Here is a 23,349-nt window from a genome sequence, read left to right as displayed (position 1 = left end):
GACTCAGGCAAAAGACATAGCAAGAAGAACCACCTAGAAATATGCTATTATCTGTGCACGCAGAGACAGGACCAGCCCTTTCAAGGTCTTAGTCTTTGGGGGAAGGTGTCTTGGGGGCTGATGGGAGGTCCCGGGTCACAGCTTCCACGTACCATGTGGGCAGGAAGGCGTAGGGTGCGTCTTGATATTTAGACACTGTGACTGGGCTGCCAGGCTCCCAGGAGAAGAGATAGACAAGCCTAGGGGGCACATGGAGTCACAAGTTGAGGGCTGGAGGAGAGCTCCGGGGACCAGGGGGCAGGGACAGAGCTGAAAGACTCACCTGGGGTCATCCTGGACAACTGTGTTCTGGGCAAAGCTAAGGAAGGCAGCACAGAAGTTCATGCACACGGAGGGATTCCAGCCATCACGGTCATTCTAAAGAGGGCCAAGGAGGAGGGAGAAGATAGGCAGTGAGGGGGCAGGGAGGGGAAGACGGACTGCAGCCAGGAACACTGGACCTGTGGCCCTGGTGTGGGGGATGCAGGTGGGAGCTGCGACACCGCTGCCTTACCCTGACATACTCGAACATCTCCATGGTAGGAAAGGTCTTGAGGGAACAGACGAAACCCTCTGGGTTACGGAAGCCAGCAACGACGTTTGGGACCCCCAAAAGGAATGACTGAGCCCACCATTTTAGGAGCTTATGTCTGTCAGGAAAGGCAAGGGGTCAGTAGGACCTTTCCTCCACCCTCCAGCTTCTTCTCTCAGGTCCCTTTTCCAGCTGTCTTGTTCTAGGCTCTCACCCTACCCAACCCCATTCTGAACCTGTAGAAGTTCCTCCAGTGGCCAGGCCTGTGCATCTCCTTGGAAGTCTTGAGCTCCACATAGCAGGCAGGGGGCTGTGTGCATGGGGCCCGGGGGTCCATGCAGTCTACCTCCCCTGAGAAGAGCAGACGGTGGTTTCCCAGGCGGCTGCGTAGCACAGAGCAGAAGGCCACATTGGTGTTAACCTCCCCGGAGGGATCTGGGAAGCTTCCAGGTTTGTCTGCACAAGGAGAGAAATGGCAACAAGGGTGGGGACTTTCAATCTCTGGGGTAGAGCGTGTGGGCTACAAAGCAGGGGCAACTCTCACCTGCACACATGTACTGCTCAAACTTGTACCCCATGTACATAAGCTCCCGGAGGAGGGGTGGCCGGGCAAGCCTCTGGGCCCGAGCTGCTGGTGTTTCTACTTCACTCAGGTACAGTGTCCCCTGGAAGCGGGAGGCCGCCAGCTGCCAGCCCTCCTGCTGCTCATACGGTGTCGTCAGCAGTTTTGTCAGGTGCCCCCGCCATGTCACTATGGCCCCTGCCAGCCAGCCTGGACCCCTAAAGGGAGGAGTTAGAAGCATTAGCTCAGATGATTTCCCCAAGAGCCTACATTCCTTCTAAAGACTGAACTCACTCCAGCTTAGAGGGTAGGCGCAGATCTCTAGATCTGTGTGCTGTACTTTGCTCACCCCTCCAGCTTGCCTCGGTGATCCAGGAGCCAGTGCAGCAGGTGGTCCAGCCCCTCTTGGAGCTCCTCATCCCTGGGTTGGTATCGATCAGGGTATCCATCTCTGAGGTCAAAATTGGGGCCTTGGTCATTGGTAGGGGGTGGGCTGTAGTAGCGCAAGGCTTGAGCATCTCCGTGGTACTGGCGTTGTGCATCCAGAGAGAAGCAGCCCAGTTCGGAAGGGCGCCCATAGAAAGGAAAGGGCCCAGTATAGAGGGCAGGGTCTGTGGGCAGCGAGGATGCTGGGCTGGTGAGTTTGTTCCGAGGCTCACATTCTACCTCTACATTCTCCAATTTTCTCTTGTTCTCTCTGCGATCCATGAGGTCCTAAGAACTGAAGGTTGGGAAGTTATCCTTTCACAGAGGAGCCCTGGAAAAGGGAGACTCTGGGTTAGGACTAGGCGAGCCTACTGATGGCCAGGCTCTGGCCCTGGAACAAAACCAAGGCCAGGTGCATAGCCCACCTTTTCCCTTGCCCTATACCCCCGCCTCCAGATGCTCCAAACGCAGTAAGCTGAGGAAGGCTGTCCGGGCTCACAGCAAGGATCGGATTGTCCCAAAGCCCGCCAACCTCGACCTCCACCTCCGCGGAGCTAAAGCGACAAGGCAGGTACGTCCGGAAGACGGGGTGGCACGCAAAAGTGGTTTTCCGCCCTCCACGACGCAATCATTCAGCGACAGTGGCTGGCAGACCCCTCAGCGGCGCCTGGCGGGGTGCGCTTCATCCCGCCGCCCACGCGTTCCGGACCCTGAGAGCCGGCGGACGCAGCCGATCCCGGCAGGCGTGCGGCGACGCTCCTCCCCCGCCGGCTGAAAAGGCAAGTTGACGCCTCTTCGGTCTCACGTCATCCTTCTTCCGCCGGGCGGACGGGCCTCCCGGGAGCCTGAGGTCACTGCTCTGCGCCGGAAGACGCTGTCTCCTTGGCCCCTTGTCTCAACACAGACCTCTTCCCCGGCCGCCTGACATCCCGGGATATGAGCCGGAAAAGACAGCGCCTGGTCCCGGACGCCTTTGGGCTGAAGAGGCGGCGGGAGCGAGGACAGGCAGAGGCGGATCCTCTGAGGGGCGAGTCGGGTAAGCGCGGCCGCCCCAGGGCGAGATGGGGAGCGGCGGGCGGTGGGAGAACGGCGCCCCCCGCCCTCCTTCCCGCCGCAGTGACCCGGTCTCTCCGCCCAGGGTCGGCGCGCGCGGCGGTCGCCGAGCTGGTGCAGCTGTTCCCGCGAGGCCTGTTCGAGGACACGCTGCCGCCCATAGCGCTGAGGAGCCAGGTGTACAGCCTCTTGCCGGACCGGACGGTGGCCGACCGGCAGCTGGTGAGCGGCGTCGGAGCGACAGACGGAAGCAGCTTCCCGGCCTCGCGGGCGCTCCCGAGGGTCCCCATCACTCAGACGCTCGGTGGCTCCGCCGGCCCTCGGCCGCGCAGCGGGCGTTCGGGCCCTCTGGGCCGGTCCTTGCGGGGCCAAGGAAAATGCCACAGACCCTGTTAGAAGACCCAGCGGCAGTAGGGAGCATGCCACATCGTGCAAGTGGAAGAGCGACTCTTGGGAAAACGGAGTCATCGGGCACAGTTGGAGCTTTACAGCGCTGGGAATGCAGGCGGGCGTCAGGTCGCGGCAGGCCTTGTGCGGCGGTGGTGTTTCTGCCTTAACACGGAAGGCGATAAGCTAGCAGAGAATGTTAATCAGGAGAGGGAACGCTGTGTTGCGTGGATTGGAGGGAGTGAGATGAGACGGGGAGATCAGTGAGGAAGATACCGCATCGGAGAACTGGTGAAGGTCTAAATGAGGGGAGAGCAGTAGGGAGGGCGAGGGTGGGTGAACGTGAGGGGAGTGGGGAAGAGGGAAGAGTCCAGGAAGAGTCAGATTTTCTGGATGATGGGGATTGAGTGGTTGGTGGAGTGAATAGAAGAGGAGGGCACTGAGTTGTTGGGGTGGATGATAGGTTTGATTTTGTACAAGTTGGAGGTGCATGGGGAGCATCCAAAGGCAAGTGTGTAGTGGCCAGTTGGATATGAGGGACTGGAGAGAATTCTGGGCCAGTGATACTAGGTTTGGAGTGGTTGAGGTATGAGCAGTGGTTCAGTCTGTGGATGTGGGTGAGATTGGGTAGGAAGAGTGAGAGTAATTTGTAATATTACAAATATTAGAGGAGTAATTTGTAACCTTTTTACAAACTTTAAAAGATAATGAAAGTTATGACTCTTCTCACAAAAATGTATACGTGCCACATACATACAAGATGTATGTGCATTTTGGGGGGGGGAGGGGATGTTGAGTATAGAGTGAAGGGGCCAAATCTACAAAGCTGAGAGATAACTACGTTTAAGGCAGTCCTGAGTTCTGCCTGTTTCAGAATTATCTGGGCTGCCTATTCAAAAATAAAGGTTCCTGGGACTCACCTAAAGCTAATAGATGCAGATCTTTTGAGTGTAGGACCTAGGAATCTACATTTTGAATTACTATCTCAAGTGATTCTTCCTTAAGATTTGGGACGTGGGTCCCAAATGGGAAAGCATAGGAAGAGGAGTCTCTGGAAGAAGCTGAGAAGGAATTGCCGGAGTTAGGAGGAACCATGGAAGAGGCGTATTGAGAAATCACATAGATTGTCAAGGAGGTGGAGTAGCTGGCAGTGTTAGAACCCGTGATTTAAGACAGTGGTCAATATAGGGATTAAGTAAAATAATATCCAAAATCTGTCCATTGGATTTAGCAGGTGGAAGATTAATGGCATCCTGTCAGGATGAAAGGAGGGAAGAAAAGGAAGATGGAGACTAGCTCCACTCTCATGAGGAAGTGAGTTAGATGGAACCACTCCTTACAGACTATTTGTTGTTTTTTTAATTTACTGTTGTTAGCCTAAATTTTAAAAAAAGCTTTAAAAATGCATAAAAGAAAATATAAACACATACACAATTAAAAAATGTTCATAAAGCAGATATCCATTTAACCACTACCCAAGGCCAACTATAGCTACATACATCAATCTCCAGTCAAAAGGACTTAATGTCCCTTGGTGGTAACTATGGTTCTAACTGGTACGATAATCGTTCCCTTGGTTTGCTTTATACCATCTGTGTGATTACCTGTAAATGACATAGCTTAGTTTTATCCATTTTTGACCTTGAGATAAACAAAATCATACTGTATATATGTATGTACTATATTTATATCTTGTTTCATTAGGAGAATATTTTTGAAATTCTCAGTTTCAAATAGTTCAGTTGCAATAGTTCATTTACTTTCATAGATTTCTATTTTGTGAATATGTCTCATTTTGTTCTAGTGAAAAAAATTATGTTTCTAGGCAATCTATCATCTGAATTTTCAAATTTATTGGCATACAATTTGTAGTCTCATTTTATTGTTTATTGGATGTGTAGCAATGATCCTTTTTTCATTCTTTATATTGATTATCTCTGCTTTATCTAGTCCACCCATCCCTCCCCCCCCAACCATTTTCTTGGTCAGTCTCATCAGTGGCTTATCAATTTTAATAGTTTTATCAAATGGCTTTGTTGTTTTCTTGTACACATATTTTCTATTTTATTAGTGTTTATCCTCCACTGTTGTGTTTATTTTACTTTTTTCTGATTAATTTCATCCTCTCTTCACTTCTAATATATGCGTGTCAAGTTGTAGTTTATCTTAATCATGTGCAGATATATATATATATATATATATATATATATATGTAATTTTGGTATATATTTTTGGCTACCATTCAGTTTAAAATATGTTCTAATTTCTTTTATCATGTTTTTTCTTGGACCGAGGGTTGATTAGGAATGTATGTCTTAATTTTAATCTGTCTTTAATTTTAATGTATATGTGCGTTTTCATATTACCTATTTGTTACTGATTTCTGACACAAAAGATACTGTGGTCGGGGAACATAAACAATATGATTTTAGTCATTTGAAGTTTATTGAGACTTGCTTTGTGCTATGTGTTCAGTTTTGCTAAATATTCTATATATATTTGAAGAGAATATATATTTTTCAATTATTAGTTTCTTAGTAACTAAAGTTAATGCAAGTTATTTCCTTACTCCTGTTTGTTCTATGAGTTTATGAGAGGTGGATTAATTAACTTTTGTGATTATGGATTTGCTAGTATCTTTTCAAATATTTTCCCTACCTTCTCACCTTCCCTCACCCAAATTCTTGACTGTTAATTCCTTGAAGGCAGGCTCCATGTCTTAATCACTATCTTATTTTAGTGTCTGGCATATGATTGGAAAATATATATTGATTGCTTGATAGGCAGCTGATGAGGTGGGTGGATGGGAAGGTGGGTAACTAATTTGAAAAGACTATTTAGTAATCCACCTGATTCTCTCCCCACAGTTTTTTCTTTGCTTAGAGAAAAATTCCCAGTGTTGGCAATAAAATATCCCTGCCCAAAAGTGCCCAGAATATATCAGAGTATCTTACCCTGATACCCTTCTTTTTACTCCCATCTCTCTGGAGACAGAAGGAGCTTCAAGAGCAGGGGGAGATCAGAATCATCCAACTAGGCTTTGACTTGGACGCCCATGGAATTATCTTCACTGAGGACTACAGGACCAGAGTGCGTGTAACTGTGTGTGTGTGTCATAGGGTGTGGGGGGCAAGCAGGGAAGTTGGAGAATGGAAATAAAGAGACAGTTTTTCCACTCTGTGTGTTACAGAGAGGACACAGAGCTCTGGTCCGTAGTAATATAAAGGAGAAGAAAAGGAGGTAGAAGGACATGAGCAAAAGGGAAAATGGGAGGAGGAATATCCTGGAGGTGGTCAGTAGAGGCTGAGGTTGGGGCCAGACCTCATCTCTCATCTGTGGTTCCAGGTCCTCAAGGCCTGCGATGGCCGACCATATGCTGGGGCAGTGCAGAAGTTTCTGGCTTTGGTACTTCCAGCCTGTGGGGACCTTAGCTTCCAGCAAGACCAAATGACACAGACCTTCGGCTTCAGGGACCCAGAGATCACGTGAGACTTGGGGGAGTAACAGAGCTCAGGCATCTGAGACTTCCCTGTATCCACCCAGTCCCATCCAGCTTTGTCCTTTTGGTGAACCTGCCAAAAAGATAGATGGACTCTTCTTTTTAGGAAAATGACCTTAATTTGTGCTCCGCCCACAAGAGAGGAGGCCTGTTTTTATCTGAGTCCTTGGAAAGAGCCCTAGTCTAGAATTCAAGAGATCTGGGTGACTAATCCAATGAATTTAGAGGCCTGGCAGGCACCATAAATGCCTATTGTGAACCCTGCTGAGACTAAGAGAATTGAGAATGGTAGGAGCTTGGATGTCCCTAAAACCTACATTAAAAAGCAGTGACCAGACAAGGGCAAAATAAAGATTCCATTTCAGGGGGCCTTATCTGGCTCAGGCTCCCTATTTTGTAACCCAAGGCAAATGTGAAAGCATTTTATAAACTTTTTAGTAAGACATGGGGGAGCCATGATGAGGTATACATCAGCAGAGGCAGGAGCCCAGAAGAAAGGCCCTTGTTTCACCCTTGGGGTTGGGCTGAGGCTGTGTCAGGGCATGTGGTCAAGGAGGGCTTCTAGAAGCAGAAGGTGATTTAGTTGAACAAGTAATAATAATGCAAAAGAAAGGGGGTGGGGAGTAGGAGCGGGGGACAATCCAAGCAGAGGAATGGAAGCAAGGCCGGGCACTGAACAGCAGGGTGGGAATGAGAACCATTCCAGGGTGGGCTTCTGTTCCTTAGTCCCCTTACATGGTTGTCCATTTGGGGAGACTGTTCAAGCATCAGTGGGCAGGGATAGGATTCTCAGAGCTCAACTCTTCTCTCTCCTGACTCCCCACCCTCCTTAGGCAGCTAGTGAATGCTGGAGTGCTCACCGTCCGAGATGCTGGGAGTTGGTGGCTGGCCGTGCCTGGCGCTGGGAGATTCATTAAATATTTTGTTAAAGGTATTCTATCCGCATCTCAAGTCTTCACCCGCTTAAGAACAAACACCTTTGGGTAGTTTCTCGGGGCCCAGGCCTTATTCCCCTTTCCCCTCTTCTGTGCCATTTCTCCTCCAGGGCGCCAGGCTGTCCTTGGTATGGTCCGGAAGGCCAAGTACCGGGAGCTACTCCTATCAGAGCTCTTGGGCCGGCGGGCACCTGCCACGGTGCGACTCGGCCTCACCTACCACGTGCATGACCTCATTGGGGCCCAGCTGGTGGACTGGTGAGTCTCACCCCCAGCCTCTGGCAGATCACCAAGCAGTGACCCAAGGTTGGATTCCCTCTGCCATATCCCAGGTCAAGCTCTGAGTTTTCCCCGGACTTAGGCCTGGGGATCTGGCTCCAGCCTCGTCTTTCTTTTGCAGTGTCTCCACCACTTCTGGAACTCTTCTCCGCTTGCCGGAGACATGAGGATTCTCCTCGTCATTGCATACCTCTTCAGAGGGGGGTGAGAGGGACCCAGGAGTACTGCCCAGTGGTGGCTGAGACAGGGTCACCTTGGCAAGGCATGGGAGCCCAGATGAGTGTTGGCCTTGCTTCTGCTCAAAGGGTCAGATGTGATTGCTGCTGTTTACCTGGGCTCTGACCCAGTGGTGGGGTTTGGGCAATGCTTCTCTGCCTTTCTATGGAAGTGGAGCCAGAAAGCAGGCCAAGGCCATGGCTGTTGCCTTTCTTGTAGCAAAGTCTGCTGTCTCTCTCTTGGGATAGGAAGACAGGATTTCTGGGGAGGCTGGTGAGGGAGGGCAGAGTCCTCTGTTCTATATATCAAGGTAAAACTGCCAAATAAAGTACTTCTGCCTATGCGATTCCCTGGATGTCTTTGTTTAATGTGATGTGTATCTTGGCGCCTCATTTGTGGGTAGAGTTAAAGCCAGACTTGAGCCTGAGCTTTGCCTCGTTGTTCAGAGAGATAAAAGGACACTGAGGTCAGTTCTCCCTATGGGAGATAAAGGTATACCTGATCTAAACAACAGAATTTCTGTTAGGGCCTGCACAAAGCAAAGGTCTGGTGTCGTTCAGGTTTTGTGGGGGTTGTAGTTAGAGATAAGCCTCTTGTACCTTGTTTTGTAAAGATTTTTATGAAGGAGCTTGTGTCTCCAACCATGTACATTGAACTATGCCCGCACATACTGGAGAATGTGTGTGTGTGTGTGTGTGTGTGTGCCCTCAGATACACCTAGTACGGGGGCTATCCGGGGCACTGGGATGAGAGGGGTTAACACAGAAGGACAGAACATAACTCTGGGCCATGATTTCCTCATTCCCTCAGAGACCCAGGTGTCCGGGGTGTTGTCCTCCCTCCCCCTGCCCCTACTAAATACTGGGCCTGGGGCCAGTTGCATTTCTTGCCTGTCACATGGTTTCCCGGCTGTGCTGGGCCAGGGGAGGAGCAAGTTCCAGAGTCAAATCTGCTCTAAGCCCTGGGTTGACCAGAGAGGAGTAGGCAGGCAGACGGGTCTGATCCCTCTTGGGTCCTCCAGCCATGAGGATCCTCTGGGGGCTGATCTGGGTGACCAGCTTCTTCGCCTTATCCCTGCAGAAGCCCAGGTCCTGGAAGAAGGACACTAGTGCTTGAGTGGGACAGGGCTGGTCATGGGAGAGCTGACATGGGGGACGTGATGGAGGAATGAGGAACGGAGGGGCCCAGGGGCGCTGAATGCGGACCCCTTCCTGTTCTCCCTAGGTTGCTCCTGTTTTCGCCTTCTGTGGTTCACTTGGGGGTCCCCCTCTCAGTGAGGGTGCAGCTCGAGAATGTTCCCCAGGGACAAGTAGTGACAGGATCAGTGTTCCTGAGAAACCCATCCAACTTGAATGCCGTCTGCTCCCCAAAGGTGGACTTTTCCCTCAGCTCAGAAAAAGACAACGTACACCTTAGCCTCCAGGTAACTAGCCTCCACTCCCTTCTACTGCTTCTTAGTCACTCTCACCCTGCTCCCCTCTGTCTTCTGTTTGGTCATCTCATTGGCCTACCTCTTCTCCCCCCACTCCCCACACTGTTACCTTTTCTGTTTCTGTCTCCATCTCTTGTTTTTTCCTTCTGCTCTGTTTCTGACCTGCTCCTTCTGCCTCTCCTGACAGATCTCCCCAAGAGATGCAGAGACCTGTGGCCTCTACCGCCTCCTCCGTGGCCCTGAGGTCCAGCTGGTGGCCCAGTCACCATGGCTGAAGAACTCTCTGTCTAGAAAGACAGACATTCAGGGCGTCAACCTGCTCTTCTCCTCTCGCCGTGGACACCTCTTTCTGCAGACCGACCAGCCAGTTTATAACCCTGGCCAGCGGGGTGAGTCGGACCCCAGGGCCTCTGCCTTTGACTCCCAGCCTGCTCAAGGCACGTTTGGTACCCCGTGAGACAGCCTGGACGGTGCCACACAGGAAGGCTGCTTGGCAAATATTTGTTGCCCTCCCCCTTGCTCCCTGGAAGCGGTGGGGGCCGAGGCCCACCTTTGCAGATGGCTTCCTGCTCAGTTCTTGCCCTTCTCTCCCAGTTCGATACCGGATCTTTGCTCTGGATCAAAAGATGCGTCCATCTTCTGACACCCTTACGGTCACAGTGGAGGTGAGTCCCTGAGCTCTCTGACCTTCATCAGCAGGGCTGCTGATCTGACCTCCCATCCATGACTGCTTCTACTCCCACTGCAGAACTCTCATGGCCTCCGTGTGAGGAAGAGGGAAGTGTACATTTCCTCCATCTTCCAGGATGACTTTGTGATTCCCGATATCTCAGAGTGAGCTCCCTCCACCTGGTGACGGTCCCTCCTGTGCCCATCTCCCATGGCTCTCTGCCTCCAGCACCCAGTCAGACCTTGAGCCCCTCTCACAGCTCTGGTTTTACCCTAGTTGGTCCTCTGGCTCTCCATGGGCCTCTTGCACAAGCGGGCTGAGTCCCTCCCCCATTTGTAGGCCAGGGACATGGAGGATCTCAGCCCGGTTCTCAGATGGCCGAGACTCTAACAGCAGTACCCAGTTTGAGGTGAAGAAATATGGTGAGAGCTGGAGATGGCATGGGACGGGCATCTCCTTTCCTGAAGGAGATACGGATAGAGGGGGAGGCGGTGGGGCAGGGCAGGGGCAGGGAGGTATGGGTGCCACAGCCGCAAGGGAAGTCTTTGAAGGGTCCTTTCGCTAGTCTGACCTGCCACCCCTTCACACTGGGTCAGTCCTTCCCAACTTTGAGGTGAAGATTATTCCTGGAAAGCCCTACATCCTGACAGCGCCTGGCTTTCTCGATGAGATCCAGTTAGACATCCAGGCCAGGTAACTCTCCCATCCTCCGTGTCCTCCACATGGGGCACCCAGGGTTCCCCATTCAGTCTGAAGGAGCTGGGGAGCCCTGCCTCCCCGCTCTGCCCCCTGCCCCCACCTGAGACATTGGCCTTATTTCCTAGACCCACCCTCTTCCCACTCTCTCCGTGGTGGTAGGTACATCTACGGGAAGCCAGTGCAGGGGGTGGCGTACGTGCGCTTCGGGCTCCTGGGTGAGGATGGTGCTAAGACTTTCCTTCGGGGGCTGGAGAATCAGACTAAGGTAGGAGGGAGGGTGGGGGTGTGGGGGAGAGGAGGAGAGTGTTGGGGAGGGGAGGAAGGTGTGGGGGAAGGGAGGAGGGTGTCAGGGTGGGGAGGAGGGAGACAAATCTCACCCCAGGCCCTGTTTTCTTTTTCACTCCAGCTGGTAGATGGCCAGTGCCATATTTCCCTCTCAAAGGCTGAGTTTCAGGGTTCCCTGGAGAAGCTTCAAGTTAACATTGCCGACCTCCCTGGGCTGCGCCTCTACGTTGCCGCTGCCATCATTGAGTCTCCAGGTGAGAGGCCTCCCTGACTGTAACCCCAGGCCCCGCCTCTGACCTCGAGCTGACCCTCTGTTCTCCAGCATCGACACCATTCCCTACTCTTACCCTTGTCTTGTACCCAAAGCCAGGAAAGACCCAGGAGACTGTCCCTCCCCAGCTGTGTTTCTGGGTGGTTTCAGGAGAAGGTAACCCTTTCACTGTCTCAATTTTTTTTTTCTTTACCCATCTTTCCGTCCATCCGGCAGACATACACTCCGTCCGTGGCTAGGTCCCGTGCTGGCCTCAGCACACAGAGACGAGTACAAGACGGCCCGTGCCCTCAGGAGTCTGAGGAGCTGAGTGTCTCGTGGGCAGGAAACACTGGAGCTGTGGTCACCCTGGCTCTCCCACTCCTCTCTCCGTGACTCTCTGTCCTCCACCTCTCTCTGCCGCATCTCTTGCAGGGGGAGAGATGGAGGAAGCAGAGCTCACATCTTGGCGTTTTGTGTCATCTCCCTTCACCTTGGATCTTAGCAACACCAAGCGACACCTTGTGCCTGGGGCCCCCTTTCTGCTGCAGGTCTCTTTTGGAGGGGGAGGATGAGTTGGGGGTGGGGTGTTGTCAGGAGGGTACAGGGCTTCACTGAACAGTCTTCTTTATCTGTCCCTCCCCGGCTCACCTAGGCCCTGGTCCGAGATATATCTGGCTTCCCAGCCTCTGGCATTCCTGTCAAAGTTTTGGCCACTCTGTCTCCCGGATCTGCTTCTAGAATCCAGGACCTTGAACAAAACACAGATGAGCGCGGCCAAGTCATTGTTCCCATCGTTACGTCAAAGTCCGTCTCAGAAGTGCAGCTCTTGGTAGGACTCTCACTCATGGGACAGGGTAGGGGAAGGAAAGAAAGGTTGGCCAGTTTCCTGAGAATCCACTTCCTGGACTGGGGGAAGAAGCTGGTGACCAGGGTCCTTGGCATTGACCGTACCCCTGCCCTGCTCCTCTTTCTAGGTGTCTGCAGGCTCCCCTCATCCAGCTGTAGGCAGGCTCACTGTGAGAGCCCCACTCTCAGGAGGCTCCAAGTTTCTGTCCATTGAGCGGCTGGATCCTCGACCCCCTCGTGTTGGGGACACTCTCATCCTGAACCTGCGAGCTCTGGGCGTCAGTGAGGACAGCTTCTCTCATTACTACTACATGGTGCGCAGAAGCTGGGCTGTTGAGGATGGAGGGTGGGGTGCAGAGAGGATCTCAGGGAGGAGAGAGCCCTTGGGGTAGAGGGAACTGTTTCAGGATTGGGGGTGTGCAGTGAAGAGGAAACCACTCTTGCCTCAGATCCTGTCCCGGGGCCAGATTGTGTCTATGATTCGAGAAGCCAGGACGGACCTGACCTCAGTCTCCGTGTTTGTGAACCATAACTTGGTACCCTCCTTCTACTTTGTGGCCTTCTACTATCATGGGGACGTCCCAGTGGCCAACTCCCTGCGCGTGGACGTCCAGGCAGGGGACTGCGAGGGCAAGGTAACTGGCATTCGGAGAGGCAGCACGTCTGTGTGTTAGGGGGTCAAGAGAGAAAGAAGACAGAGTGATTGTGAGCAGGGCATGGATTTGGTTTGGGGTACACTGAGGGCTGAAGGAAGCTCTCCCCACTCTGATGCCCCCCTCCTCTCACCTCTGCCAGCTGGAGCTGAATGTGGACAGCATCAGGGAGTATCGTCCTGCAGAGTTTGTAAAGCTCCGCCTGCAAACAGATTCGCCAGCCCTGGTGGCGCTGGGGGCCGTGGATACGGCTCTGTATGCTGTGGGCGGGAGTTCCCACAAACCCCTCAACATGGCCAAGGTTTGTCTGGACCCTCCATTCTCGCCAGCCCTCCCTCCCCTGTGGGGCTCATTGTCCCGGACCCAGCCCTGAGGTCTCACTCAATCTCCCCACAGACTCCCTGCTGAGCTTCCCTCAAGCCCTGGGCCCTGCGGTCTCTATTTCCCCACTCTCTTTAGGGTTGCCCATGCCCTGCCTGCTCACCCAGAGCTGGGTGGCCCATCTGGGTCCCTCAACTCGTCTGCAACTTCCCGGCCTTTTCTTGCCAGGTCTTGGAAGTTATGAACAGCTATGACCTTGGCTGCGGTCCTGGAGGTGGGGACAATGCCCTTCAGGTGTTTGAGACAGCTGGTCTGGCCTTTTCTGATGGAGAACTGTTGACCTCGTCCAGAAAGAGTGAGAACAGAGGAGGAAGGGGAGTTGGGTGGTGGGACAATCAGGAAGGAGGAGGGGCCTGAGGGTGTAAGTTAAGGGTTGGTGGGAAGGGCGGGTCCAGGGAAAGAAGGTGGGAAGGGGAGGTGGGACCCCTATCCCTGTGCTGGGCTGCAGTCCTGCTTTCTATCAGGTCTGAGTTGTCCCAAGAAGAAAACCCGGAATAAGAGAAACGTGAACTTCCAAAAGGCGATTCATGAGAAGTGTGAGTTATGGTGCAGCTCTCCACTTGGCCCAAGGGTTAGGGTGATGGGGGGTCTCCCTCTTGGCTGCTCTGTTCCTCAGTGAGCCCGTATATGGTATTTGGGGCCAGAGACCCAAATTCTGGGGTTGAAGGTGGAGGGAGACTCTCTCCATTGGCCAGGAACCTGAGTTCCTGGTCTCTCAGGGTGAGACCTTGTGTATCTAGAGGTCTGGGTGGGAAATGAGATGTGTCTCTGTGGGGTTCCCCTGTGCATACCCTCCCCCGGCCCTGCAGTGGGCCAGTATGCTTCCCCAGAAGCCCGGCGCTGCTGCCAGGATGGGCTGACGAGGCTGCCCATGATACGCTCCTGTGAGCAGCGGGCGGCTCGGGTGCGGCAGGCGGCCTGCCGGGCGCCCTTCCTGTCCTGCTGCCAGTTTGCTGAGAACCTGCGCAAGAAGTCCCGCTCCAGGGGCCAGGTGGGCCTTGCCCGAGGTGAGGCTCTGGGTGGGGCTGGGGGACTGCAAGAGTCTCTCTGGAAGGGCAGAATGGTTCCCCTCCTGATTCCCCCACGCTGTGGTCCCCTAGCTCTGGAGGTCCTGCAAGAGGAAGACCTGATTGATGAGGATGACATTCCTGTGCGCAGCTTCTTCCCAGAGAACTGGCTCTGGAGAGTGGAAAAAGTGGACCGCTTCTTCCAGTGAGTGGGTGTGGTGGGCCTGGCCTTGGCTCTGGGCTGGTCTGGACCCAGCCCAGGGTGTGACAGGGCTTCTCGCCTTTCCTACTGCAGATTGTCCCAAATGCTCCCTGACTCTCTCACCACATGGGAAATCCACGCTGTGAGCTTGTCTGGAAAGACAGGTGAGACGGTTTTGCCTGGACCTCAGTCCCCTGCCCCATCCATCTCCCCCCTGACCGAGGCTTCCCACTGAGCCCTTCGCTCTTCATACAGAACTGGGGGAAGACCCCTGGGGACGTCTGCACTGGCATGTGCTGGGGTGGGGAGGCTAGGAAGTGGCAGCAGGTGGGGGGCAGAAATGGGTCACCCCCTGCCCCGCCCTCCTGGGACCCTGTGGCCATGACACCCCCAGGCCTCTGGTCTCTGCCCCCTCTGCTACACCCACTACCCCCATCCACCAGGCCTGTGTGTGGCCACGCCGGCCCAGATCCGAGTGTTCCAGGAATTCCACCTGCACCTCCGCTTGCCTGTCTCTGTTCGACGCTTTGAGCAGCTGGAGCTGCGGCCTGTCCTCTACAACTACCTGAATAAAAATCTGACTGTGAGGCCCTGCAGAAGCCCGAGCACACAGGGAAGTGGTTGGGAGCTGGGGCAGCTGGAGGGTGGGGGGCCAAACCGGCCTGAGGCACCGGCCATCCCTGTCTTCCTGCACCTAGGTGAGCGTCCATGTGTCCCCAGTGGAGGGGCTGTGCCTGGCTGGAGGTGGCGGGCTGGCCCAAAGTGTCCTGGTACCTGCAAGCTCTGCCCGGCCTGTTGGCTTCTCTGTGGTGCCCACGGCGGCGGCGGCTATGTCCCTGAAGGTGGTGGCTCAAGGGTCCTCGGACTTCCCTGTAGGGGACGCAGTGTCTAAGGTTCTACAAATTCAGGTGACTGGAGCAGCCCCGAATCCAGCCCCTCAGACTCCCAGATTTACACCACACCCCCAACCCCATACCCTCTCTGCTGGCCAGACACCTGAAACCATGCCTTGGTCTGTTTACATCTTCTATAATTCTGATCCCACTCTGCCCCTGATGCTCAAACTCCAAGTCCTAGAGAATATGCATTGGGAGGGGCAGGTCATAGTACTGTGTGGCCTCTCATAACTGTGTTTCCCCCGAGACAGAGAGAAGGGTCCATCCACACGGAGGAGATTGTCTATGAGCTCAATCCCCTGGGTGAGTGGCCCCCTCCTCCAGCCACCAGAGTCCTAATGGGGTTGTAGGTGGGGGGGGATGCTGGCAGCCAACCAGATGGCCATCTTGGCCCATCCCCCACAGATCACCGAGCCCGGACCTTGGAGATTCCTGGCAACTCTGACCCCAATGTCATCCCAGATGGAGATTTCAGCAGCTTTGTCAGGGTTACAGGTGGGAGTGTTCTTCGTCTCTTCCCAGGGGCAGCCTCAGATTCATGTGGCACCCAGGGACCCCTGTTTGATCCCATGACTCCACGGGTCCCCAGACCTGGTCTCTGACCCTTAAACCTCCATCTCCCCCTATAGCCTCAGAACCACTGGACACTTTGGGCTCTAAGGGGGTCTTGTCACCAGGAGGCCTGGCCTCCCTCCTGAGGCTTCCCCAGGGCTGCGGGGAGCAAACCATGCTCCTACTGGCTCCAACACTGGCTGCTTCCCGATACCTGGACAAGACGGAGCAGTGGAGCACACTGCCCCCTGAGACAAAGGACCATGCTGTGGATCTGATCCAGAAAGGTTCTGGGCATGGGGCAAGCAGGCGTGGGGCTGGGAGAGGGCAGTTCAAGGCAAAGGGGGAGACCACCTAGCTAGAAGGGAGAAGGAAGGGGGTGCCTGATGGGAATGGGGAGTGTGGCCTTGGGTACATGTGGTGGGAGAGCGAGCATCGCCTCAGCAGCTGCCTCTTGTCCCCAAGGCTACATGCGGATCCAGCAGTTTCGGAAAACAAATGGTTCCTATGGGGCTTGGTTGCATCGGGACAGCAGCACCTGGTGAGGTTGGGAGAGTGTTTCCCGGTCTCTGCGGGGGCCAGGGCTGGGGGAGGGGGCAGAGCCAGATATAGTGGGAGGGTGAATAACCAGGTGCCTGGGTGAGTGAGGATGTGTCCCCTACGGGGACCAGTCACTGTCCCCAGCCATTCCTCCCTCCCCACCAGGCTCACGGCGTTTGTGCTGAAGGTACTGAGTCTGGCCCAGGAGCAGGTGGGCGGCTCACCTGAGAAGCTGCAGGAGACGGCCAAGTGGCTGCTGTCCCAGCAGCAGGCGGACGGGTCATTCCAGGACCCCTGCCCAGTTTTACACAGGGACATGCAGGTTTGGGGTTGGGGGACAGAGGTGGGAGGGCGGTCCCTGCCCCTCCCTGCTCCTCCCTGCTCCTGGCTGACATCTTCTCTCCATCCCCTTCAACTAGGGGGGCCTGGTGGGAGATGATGAGACTGTGGCGCTCACAGCCTTTGTGGTCATCGCCCTTCAGCATGGGCTGGCTGTCTTCCAGGATGACATTGCAGAGCAGTTGAAGCAGAAAGTGGTAAGAGTGTTTGCCCTTTCCTGGTCCCCAGCTCTCCCCCTTTCTCCCCAGGAACCCAAGTGTCCAGCTTTCTTGACCTTCCTCCCCACTTTCTCCTAGGAAACCTCCATCATCAGAGCGAACTCCTTCTTGGGGGAGAAAGCAAGTGTTGGGACCCTGGGTGCCCACGCTGCTGCCATCACGGCCTATGCCCTGACTCTCACCAAGGCTTCTGAGGACCTGCGGGATGTTGCCCACCGCAACCTCATGGCCATGGCCCAGAAGACCGGGGGTGAGCGCCAAGGGTGTCCTGGTAGTGATCCTGGGTCTTGGGGGGACCTGGGACCGCTGAGTATGCCCAAAGGGAGAAATTGAATGAAGACCTCAAGAAGGAATGGAAAGCCTAAGGGATAATTGGGCAGAATTGGGAGAGCTCAATATGGGGAGTGTCAGAGGGCCAGGCAACTAGCCCTGTCCACCATTCACCTGTGGGTCTCCCTTTACTTCCAGATAACCTGTACTGGGGCTCAGTCCCTGGTTCTCAGAGCAATGTCATCCCACCCACCCTGGCTCCTCAAGGCCCAGCAGACCCCATACCCCAAGCCCCAGCCGTGTGGATTGAAACCACAGCCTATGGCCTACTTCACCTGCTGCTTCGGGAGGGCAAGTCAGAGATGGCCGACTATGCTGCAGCCTGGCTTACCCACCAGGGCAGTTTCCAAGGCGGGTTCCGCAGCACCCAGGTAGGGACTGCCAGGGGGCTTCGGGGGTGGGTGGTCCCAAGACCAAGTGCCTGAGTGCCAGCCCACCTCCCCAGGACACAGTGATAGCCTTGGATGCTCTGTCTGCATACTGGATTGCTTCCCACACCCCTGAAGAGAGGGCACTCAACGTGACTCTTAGCTCCATGGGCCGCAGTGGGTTCAAGTCCCACGAGCTGCAGCTGAACAACCACCAAATTCAGGGGCTGGAGGAGGAGCTTCAGGTGAGCCACTCCTTCACCTGGCTTGCCTCCCACACCCCTGGGCCTCCCGTGGCCAGGCTGGAAGCCAACCCTGCCTCCCCTCACCCTTGTGGAATCCCCATGGCATCTCTGCTTGATGTCCTTGTGGGAAGACCTATTTGCCACGTGACCTGGAGAAAGTCACCAAATCTCTGAGCTTCGTTTTTCTCATCTCAAAATTCATATATGGGTAGTCTACCCGACAGGGTTTTTAGGAGGCTGAGGTGAGGTGTCAGCTCTGTGAGTGGGTGGGAGAGGAGATGAACTGGAACAACCGTGTGCCCTTGTGTGCCCCTCTGATATCCCTTTCCCTTGTCCATTCCTGCAAGTTTTCGTTGGGCAGCAAGATTAACGTGAAGGTGGGAGGCAACAGCAAAGGGACCTTGAAGGTGAGAGCCAGCAGCACTGAATGCCTGGGACCCCAGCATGGAGGGGCCGTGTCTTGAGTGGGAGGCCTGAGGGAAAGCTCATGGTGAGCAGGGAGGGAAGGAAGGAGATGCCCCCGAGTGGGTGGTCCCCCTTACTGGTCTGGGTGCTCCCCCCGACTCTGGTCTCTGCTCTCTCTGGGCACCTGTCCTCTCCTTCTCCCCTGATCAGTGCTGATGGCACACACACCCAGCACCTCAACCCAGGCCTCTCGCCTGAGCCACAGGCCCCACATGTCACACAGCACCTCAAACCCTTTCTTCTTCCCGGGTCCCCTCACCTGACCGACGGGGCCCCTTCCCCACAGGAGCCCAGCCACTGCTCTGGAGGCCATCTTAGTGTCCCCACCCCCACCCTTCCTTATGGCCCCAGCATCTCGTCCTCGGCTCCCCTGCTGCCCAGGGCCCATGCCACTTGTTTCCTAGACTCTGCTAAGATGGTGTTGGAACTTCTCCCTAACCTGTATCTCACCCCTCTGATCCACTGTGCACACTACCGTGAGATCAGCCTTCCAAAAACACTAGTCAGACTAGCCCTGGAGAAAAGTCAGACTCTTCCACCTATACAACTGAGCATCTGCCCACCTCCCTCGCCAGACAAATCCCCTCATGTACACAGATCTCCTCCCCTTGAGTGTCCTTCCCTTCCTTTGTCCCAAGTGACAAACTCGTTCTTCTCCTGCAAGCTTTGGCCAGAAGCCTTTCCTGAGCTTTCCATTCCAACCTCTTCTGGGCCCCATGTAGAGTGCTCGCCCCTGAGGCAGGCCCCTGTCCCTGGTCTCGCCGGGTCTCGCAGACCCTGGGCCACCCGCCTTAATGGACTGGTCAGGAGGGATAAGAGGAGTGGAAGGCCTGGAACCCCTCAGCCTAGGGGATGGTCCAGATGTGGCCCGGGAGAAAGGTCTGGGCCCCAAATGTACCCTGTTCTCACCCCTTGTTGAGCTAGATCCTTCGTACCTATAATGTCCTGGACCTGAAGAACACGACCTGTGAGGATCTTCAGATTCAAGTTACCGTCATGGGCCATGTTGAATATACAAGTGAGTGTTGGGGCTGCAGGCCTTTGGGCCCCGAGGGGGCCGGAGAGCAGCCAAGCCACCCCACTGTCCCTGTGCAGGGGAGGCCAATGAGGACTACGAGGACTATGTGTATGAGGAGCTTCCAGCCAAGGATGACCCAGATGCCGGTTCCCAGACTGTGACACCTCTGGAGCTGTTTGAGAGGCGACGGAATCGCCGCAGGCGGGAGGCCCCTGGGGTGCCTGATGACCAGGAGTCCAGAGTGCAGTACACAGTGTGCATCTGGTGAGCGCAGGGGGCGGGGGTGGGTGGCTACGCCGGACATGGGGCACTGCTAGGCCAGGAGATAGAGGCAGGGCAGAGGCCGGGGCTGGGTGTCTGTCACCCAGAGCATGTGGGCCCTGGACATGTCTCTCTGCAGGCGGAATGGCAAGGAGGGGCTGTCGGGCATGGCCATTGCCGATATCACCCTCCTGAGTGGATTCAGCGCCCTGCGTGCCGACCTGGAGAAGGTGCAGTCAGCTGCCCAGGCGGGAAGAGCGGGGGCGGTTGGGAGGATGGGACTCCTTGTGCCCCAGGAGCTCGGGTCCATCCCTGAAGCTATCCCAGCTGCTGAGCCCTGCCTTGTGTAGGGGCCGGGGCCACCTCCCTGTGACCATCTGTCCTTCCCCACAGCTGACCTCCCTCTCTGACCGCTACGTGAGTCATTTTGAGACCGAGGGTCCCCACGTCCTGCTGTACTTTGACTCGGTGAGCAGAGAGGGGCGACACAGGTAGGGTGACCGTGGGTTTACTAAGCACGGGTGACCTGAGAGAGGACGTGTGATGGAAGCAGGGAGACAGGATGAGAGTGTGTTGGAGCAGAGTTAGGGGCAGGCCCCGGAGGCCGCCCTGCCTGTGGGCGATGGGGGCCGAGCTCCGGTGCCGCTCCAGGGCTGGTGCCCGTCTGCAGGAAGGACTCAAGAGTGAGCCCTTCAGGGACGCCTGGGTGGCGCAGTTGGTTGGACGACTGCCTTCGGCTCAGGGCGTGATCCTGGAGTCCCGGGATCGAGTCCCACATCAGGCTCCCAGCTTCATGGGGAGTCTGCTTCGCTCTCTGACCTTCTCCTCGCTCATGCTCTCTCTCACTGTCTCTCTCTCAAATAAAATAAATAAATAAAATCTTTAAAAAAAAAAAAAAAAAAGAGTGAGCCCTTCATAAAGCTGAATTTACGCAACTCAAAGGCCGCCTTTGTTGCTTGTTGTTGACCTTTCTAGTTTTTTGGGTTTTGTTTTTGATATTGAAGTATATTTTCTTTTCCAAAGTGATGACAGTCATAGAGGAGTTGCTTTTGCCTTTCCAAGCCATTTTTGGCTAAAACAAAGAATCATTAACCCTCTGATGGCCCTCAAACTTTTTTTGAGCATTAGCTGTAATCTCTTGGAGAAAATGTGAAAAAGATGTAATACTGTAACACCTTTAGCCAGGTGTGTAGGGGTTGAGGAAGGCCCCCCCAGCCCAGTGCTTGTAGAGGGGCCAGACCCCATTAGCCTGAGAAGTCAAGAAGAGGAGTTTCATTGAACACAGTGGCAGATGAGAAGCCAGGAAGATTTTGGATGAGGAGTTGACTTAAGCAGCATGGCTCGGGAGGGAGACTGGTAGGGAACCGGATTGGACCAGAGCAGTGTAGTGTGGGTGTGAGGAGAGGGGTCCGGGTCTAGGCCATGAGGATGGGCAAGTGACAGCACCTGCCGTTATGTTATAACACGTAAAGGGGGGCCTGGGTGCGTCAGTAACGAAGCAAGGCCTTTGTGATGGGACTTGGAGGTGGGCTTCTGGGGGTAGGCAGAGTGAATTTGGGGAATTTCTATGTCCCACAAGAATCCTACTGCAAGAATGAGGCTGAGTGTTTAATCTGGGAATCATCAGCCTGGAAGGGTTTGGTGAAAGCCAAGGAGCGGTTGAGACCTCCTCAGGGGAACGCGGTGGACCCGAGGAGCCAGGGCCAGGGACTGTGCCTCTGGGAGGGAAGAAGAGGGATGGTCAGGCATGACAAGGTCAGAACCAGGGATGGCCAGAAGCTAACCCTGAGCTCAGAGAGTTTCATGCAGAACGTGTCCATGATGTGAGGGCACTGGAGACTGGGACGAGGTCACTGTATGGCAGTGACGTGAGCAGAGACCTCGGGGTTTTTAGAGTTTTTAGAGTTCCGGAGCCGGAAGGTACTAGCATGTGAAAGACACTGAAGATAAGACCAGACACAGGTCAAGGAGATGTGGCGCAGCGGCATGCAGGGCCCAGGGGGTACGTCCTGACATCTCCTCCCCACCCTGCCAGGTCCCCACCTCCCGGGAGTGCGTGGGCTTTGGAGCTGTTCAGGAAGTGCCTGTGGGGCTCGTCCAGCCGGCCAGCGCGGCTGTGTATGATTATTACAACCCTGGTGAGCACTTGGGGGGCTCTCGGCAGGTTTGGAGTAGGTGTCCCCATATGGGACATCAGGAAGGGGGGGTCAGTGCCGGGTGGCAGTGATGTCCCCCTTGGGACAGGGGTGACAGTGTTGGGGGGGTGTGCATTCTAACTGTACTCTGTCCTGCAGAGCGCAAGTGTTCTGTATTTTACGGAGCCCCCACTAAGAGCAAACTCTTATCCACATTGTGCTCTGCTGATGTCTGCCAGTGTGCTGAGGGTGAGAGCTGGGGCTGGGGGCAGGGGGCGGGGTGAGGGGAAGCCAGTGAGGCTGGAGCCTGCACTGGCTCATCTGTCCCCCGACCCCCACTCCTGGCAGGGAAGTGCCCTCGACAGCGTCGTGCCCTGGAGCGGGGGCTGCAGGATGAGGCTGGCTACAGGATGAAGTTCGCCTGCTACCACCCCCGCGTGAATTACGGTCCGTGTGCCCGCCCCCCCCCGCCCCCCCGGCCCAGCTCTGTAATTGGGCTTGCGCCTCATGACCGCTGCTGGAACAAACCTGTGCTCCCTTCCCTTAAACTCCCTCGCAGGCTTCCAGGTGAAGGTCCTCCGAGAAGATAGCAGAGCTGCTTTCCGCCTCTTCGAAACCAGAATCACCCAAGTCCTGCACTTCAGTATGAAGGGTCTGGGGCTGGGGGACTTAGGGAGCCGAGGTTGGGGTTTACGGCCCGGGTGCCCGGGACAACAGATGTTTGGAGGCTGAGCTCAAAGCCTCTTAGCCTCTTGGAAGCTCTGGACTTGGCCATAAATCGAAAAGCAGTCGTACATGCCCATTAGGAGCAGTGAGGACTAAGCAAGAGGCTTCGTGCACAGCCCTCGGCCCTCACTGGCCCTGTACCTTCCGTTAGCCTCTTACAATTCCTATGCACCTTATCCTCTCAGCCAAGGACACCAAGGCCACTGTCCGTCAGACCCGAAACTTCCTGGTTCGAGCCTCTTGCCGTCTTCGCTTGGAACCTGGGAAAGAATATTTAATCATGGGTCTGGATGGAGTTACCTTTGACCTCAAGGGAGAGTGAGTTCTCTGCGCCTTGCTCTCCTCCCACATGAGGGAATGGATGGATCCCCAGCATGCAGACCCTGCCTCGCAAGAAGCCAGGTGCCCATCCTCCCCACCCCTGCTGACTGCCCTTTTGCCTCTGCAGTCCGCAGTACCTGCTGGACTCGAATACCTGGGTAGAGGAGATGCCCTCTGAACGCCTGTGCCAGAGCACCCGCCATCGGGCAGCCTGCGCCCAGCTCAGCAACTTCCTCCAGGAGTACGGCACTCAGGGCTGCCAGGTGTAAGGGCTGCCCTCCTCTTCCCCCGGGGATGCCTGGACGGTCTCTGTGCCCAGTGGACACGGCCCCAGGTGGTTCCAGGGGTTCAATAAAGGCGTTTGGCAGCAGAGTGTCAGTGTGTGTCTCCAGGATCGAGAGCAGTGCCCCCAGACCCCTGCCAGCCATGAGACCAGGGTTTGCCTAATCTGAGGCTCCCAGAGCCTGCATTACCCTTGGGGTTGTCACTCCCAGATCATTCTCTGGGAGCTCAGTCCATCTGCAAAGCACGCTGAGCGGACTTGGGACCCCTGCAGCCTGCACCCTAAGGGTCTGGCAC

General features: G+C 55.1%; 3 protein-coding genes and 1 long non-coding RNA gene across 6 annotated transcripts; 3 read left to right on the top strand and 1 right to left on the bottom strand.

Moving 5' to 3' along the window:
* Nucleotides 1-30: 30 nt before the first annotated feature.
* DXO (decapping exoribonuclease) lies at nt 31-2,314 on the bottom strand. Of its 3 annotated transcripts, none has more exons than XM_044256041.1 (7): nt 1,985-2,314; nt 1,483-1,890; nt 1,116-1,351; nt 808-1,027; nt 554-689; nt 323-417; nt 31-239 (listed from the first exon to the last, which is right to left on the bottom strand). In XM_044256041.1, the coding sequence occupies exons 2-7, from the start codon at nt 1,839-1,841 to the stop codon at nt 89-91; spliced, it is 1,197 nt and encodes a 398-aa protein (XP_044111976.1). In that variant the 5' UTR covers nt 1,842-1,890; nt 1,985-2,314; the 3' UTR covers nt 31-88. The 3 variants fall into 3 exon arrangements, with proteins under 3 accessions (XP_044111976.1, XP_044111984.1, XP_044111992.1); XM_044256049.1 differs by having other exon boundaries at nt 2,004-2,314; XM_044256057.1 differs by having other exon boundaries at nt 2,059-2,314.
* A 130-nt stretch (nt 2,315-2,444) lies between these two features.
* Nucleotides 2,445-8,283, top strand: STK19 (serine/threonine kinase 19). The gene is made up of 6 exons (XM_044256071.1): nt 2,445-2,834; nt 5,994-6,089; nt 6,345-6,484; nt 7,332-7,429; nt 7,544-7,691; nt 7,834-8,283. The coding sequence occupies exons 1-6, from the start codon at nt 2,496-2,498 to the stop codon at nt 7,877-7,879; spliced, it is 867 nt and encodes a 288-aa protein (XP_044112006.1). The 5' UTR covers nt 2,445-2,495; the 3' UTR covers nt 7,880-8,283.
* On the top strand, nt 2,841-5,925 carry LOC122911417. Its single transcript, XR_006385462.1, has 2 exons — nt 2,841-3,296; nt 4,234-5,925. It is a non-coding gene; the product is annotated as an uncharacterized LOC122911417 (long non-coding RNA).
* Nucleotides 8,284-8,862: 579 nt separating the features above from the next.
* Nucleotides 8,863-23,142, top strand: C4A (complement C4A (Rodgers blood group)). The gene is made up of 41 exons (XM_044256028.1): nt 8,863-9,016; nt 9,153-9,351; nt 9,548-9,749; nt 9,955-10,025; nt 10,109-10,194; nt 10,370-10,452; nt 10,627-10,723; nt 10,889-10,994; nt 11,136-11,268; nt 11,700-11,815; nt 11,920-12,096; nt 12,242-12,427; nt 12,563-12,748; nt 12,909-13,067; nt 13,316-13,442; nt 13,612-13,683; nt 13,957-14,154; nt 14,248-14,359; nt 14,450-14,520; nt 14,800-14,939; nt 15,055-15,264; nt 15,504-15,555; nt 15,658-15,747; nt 15,882-16,091; nt 16,270-16,345; nt 16,510-16,666; nt 16,764-16,880; nt 16,980-17,151; nt 17,370-17,602; nt 17,677-17,844; nt 18,192-18,251; nt 19,234-19,327; nt 19,405-19,591; nt 19,728-19,818; nt 19,982-20,056; nt 21,624-21,726; nt 21,883-21,972; nt 22,072-22,170; nt 22,283-22,366; nt 22,635-22,767; nt 22,898-23,142. Exons 1-41 carry the CDS (start codon nt 8,952-8,954, stop codon nt 23,037-23,039), a joined length of 5,229 nt encoding a protein of 1,742 aa, XP_044111963.1. The 5' UTR covers nt 8,863-8,951; the 3' UTR covers nt 23,040-23,142.
* The last annotated feature ends 207 nt before the right edge of the window (nt 23,143-23,349 follow it).

Source organism: Neovison vison, chromosome 1, assembly GCF_020171115.1.
Source record: "Neovison vison isolate M4711 chromosome 1, ASM_NN_V1, whole genome shotgun sequence".
Taxonomy (NCBI): Eukaryota; Metazoa; Chordata; class Mammalia; order Carnivora; family Mustelidae; genus Neogale; species Neogale vison.
Note: the sequence above shows the minus strand (reverse complement) of the source record. Positions and strands in the feature narration are given on the sequence as shown.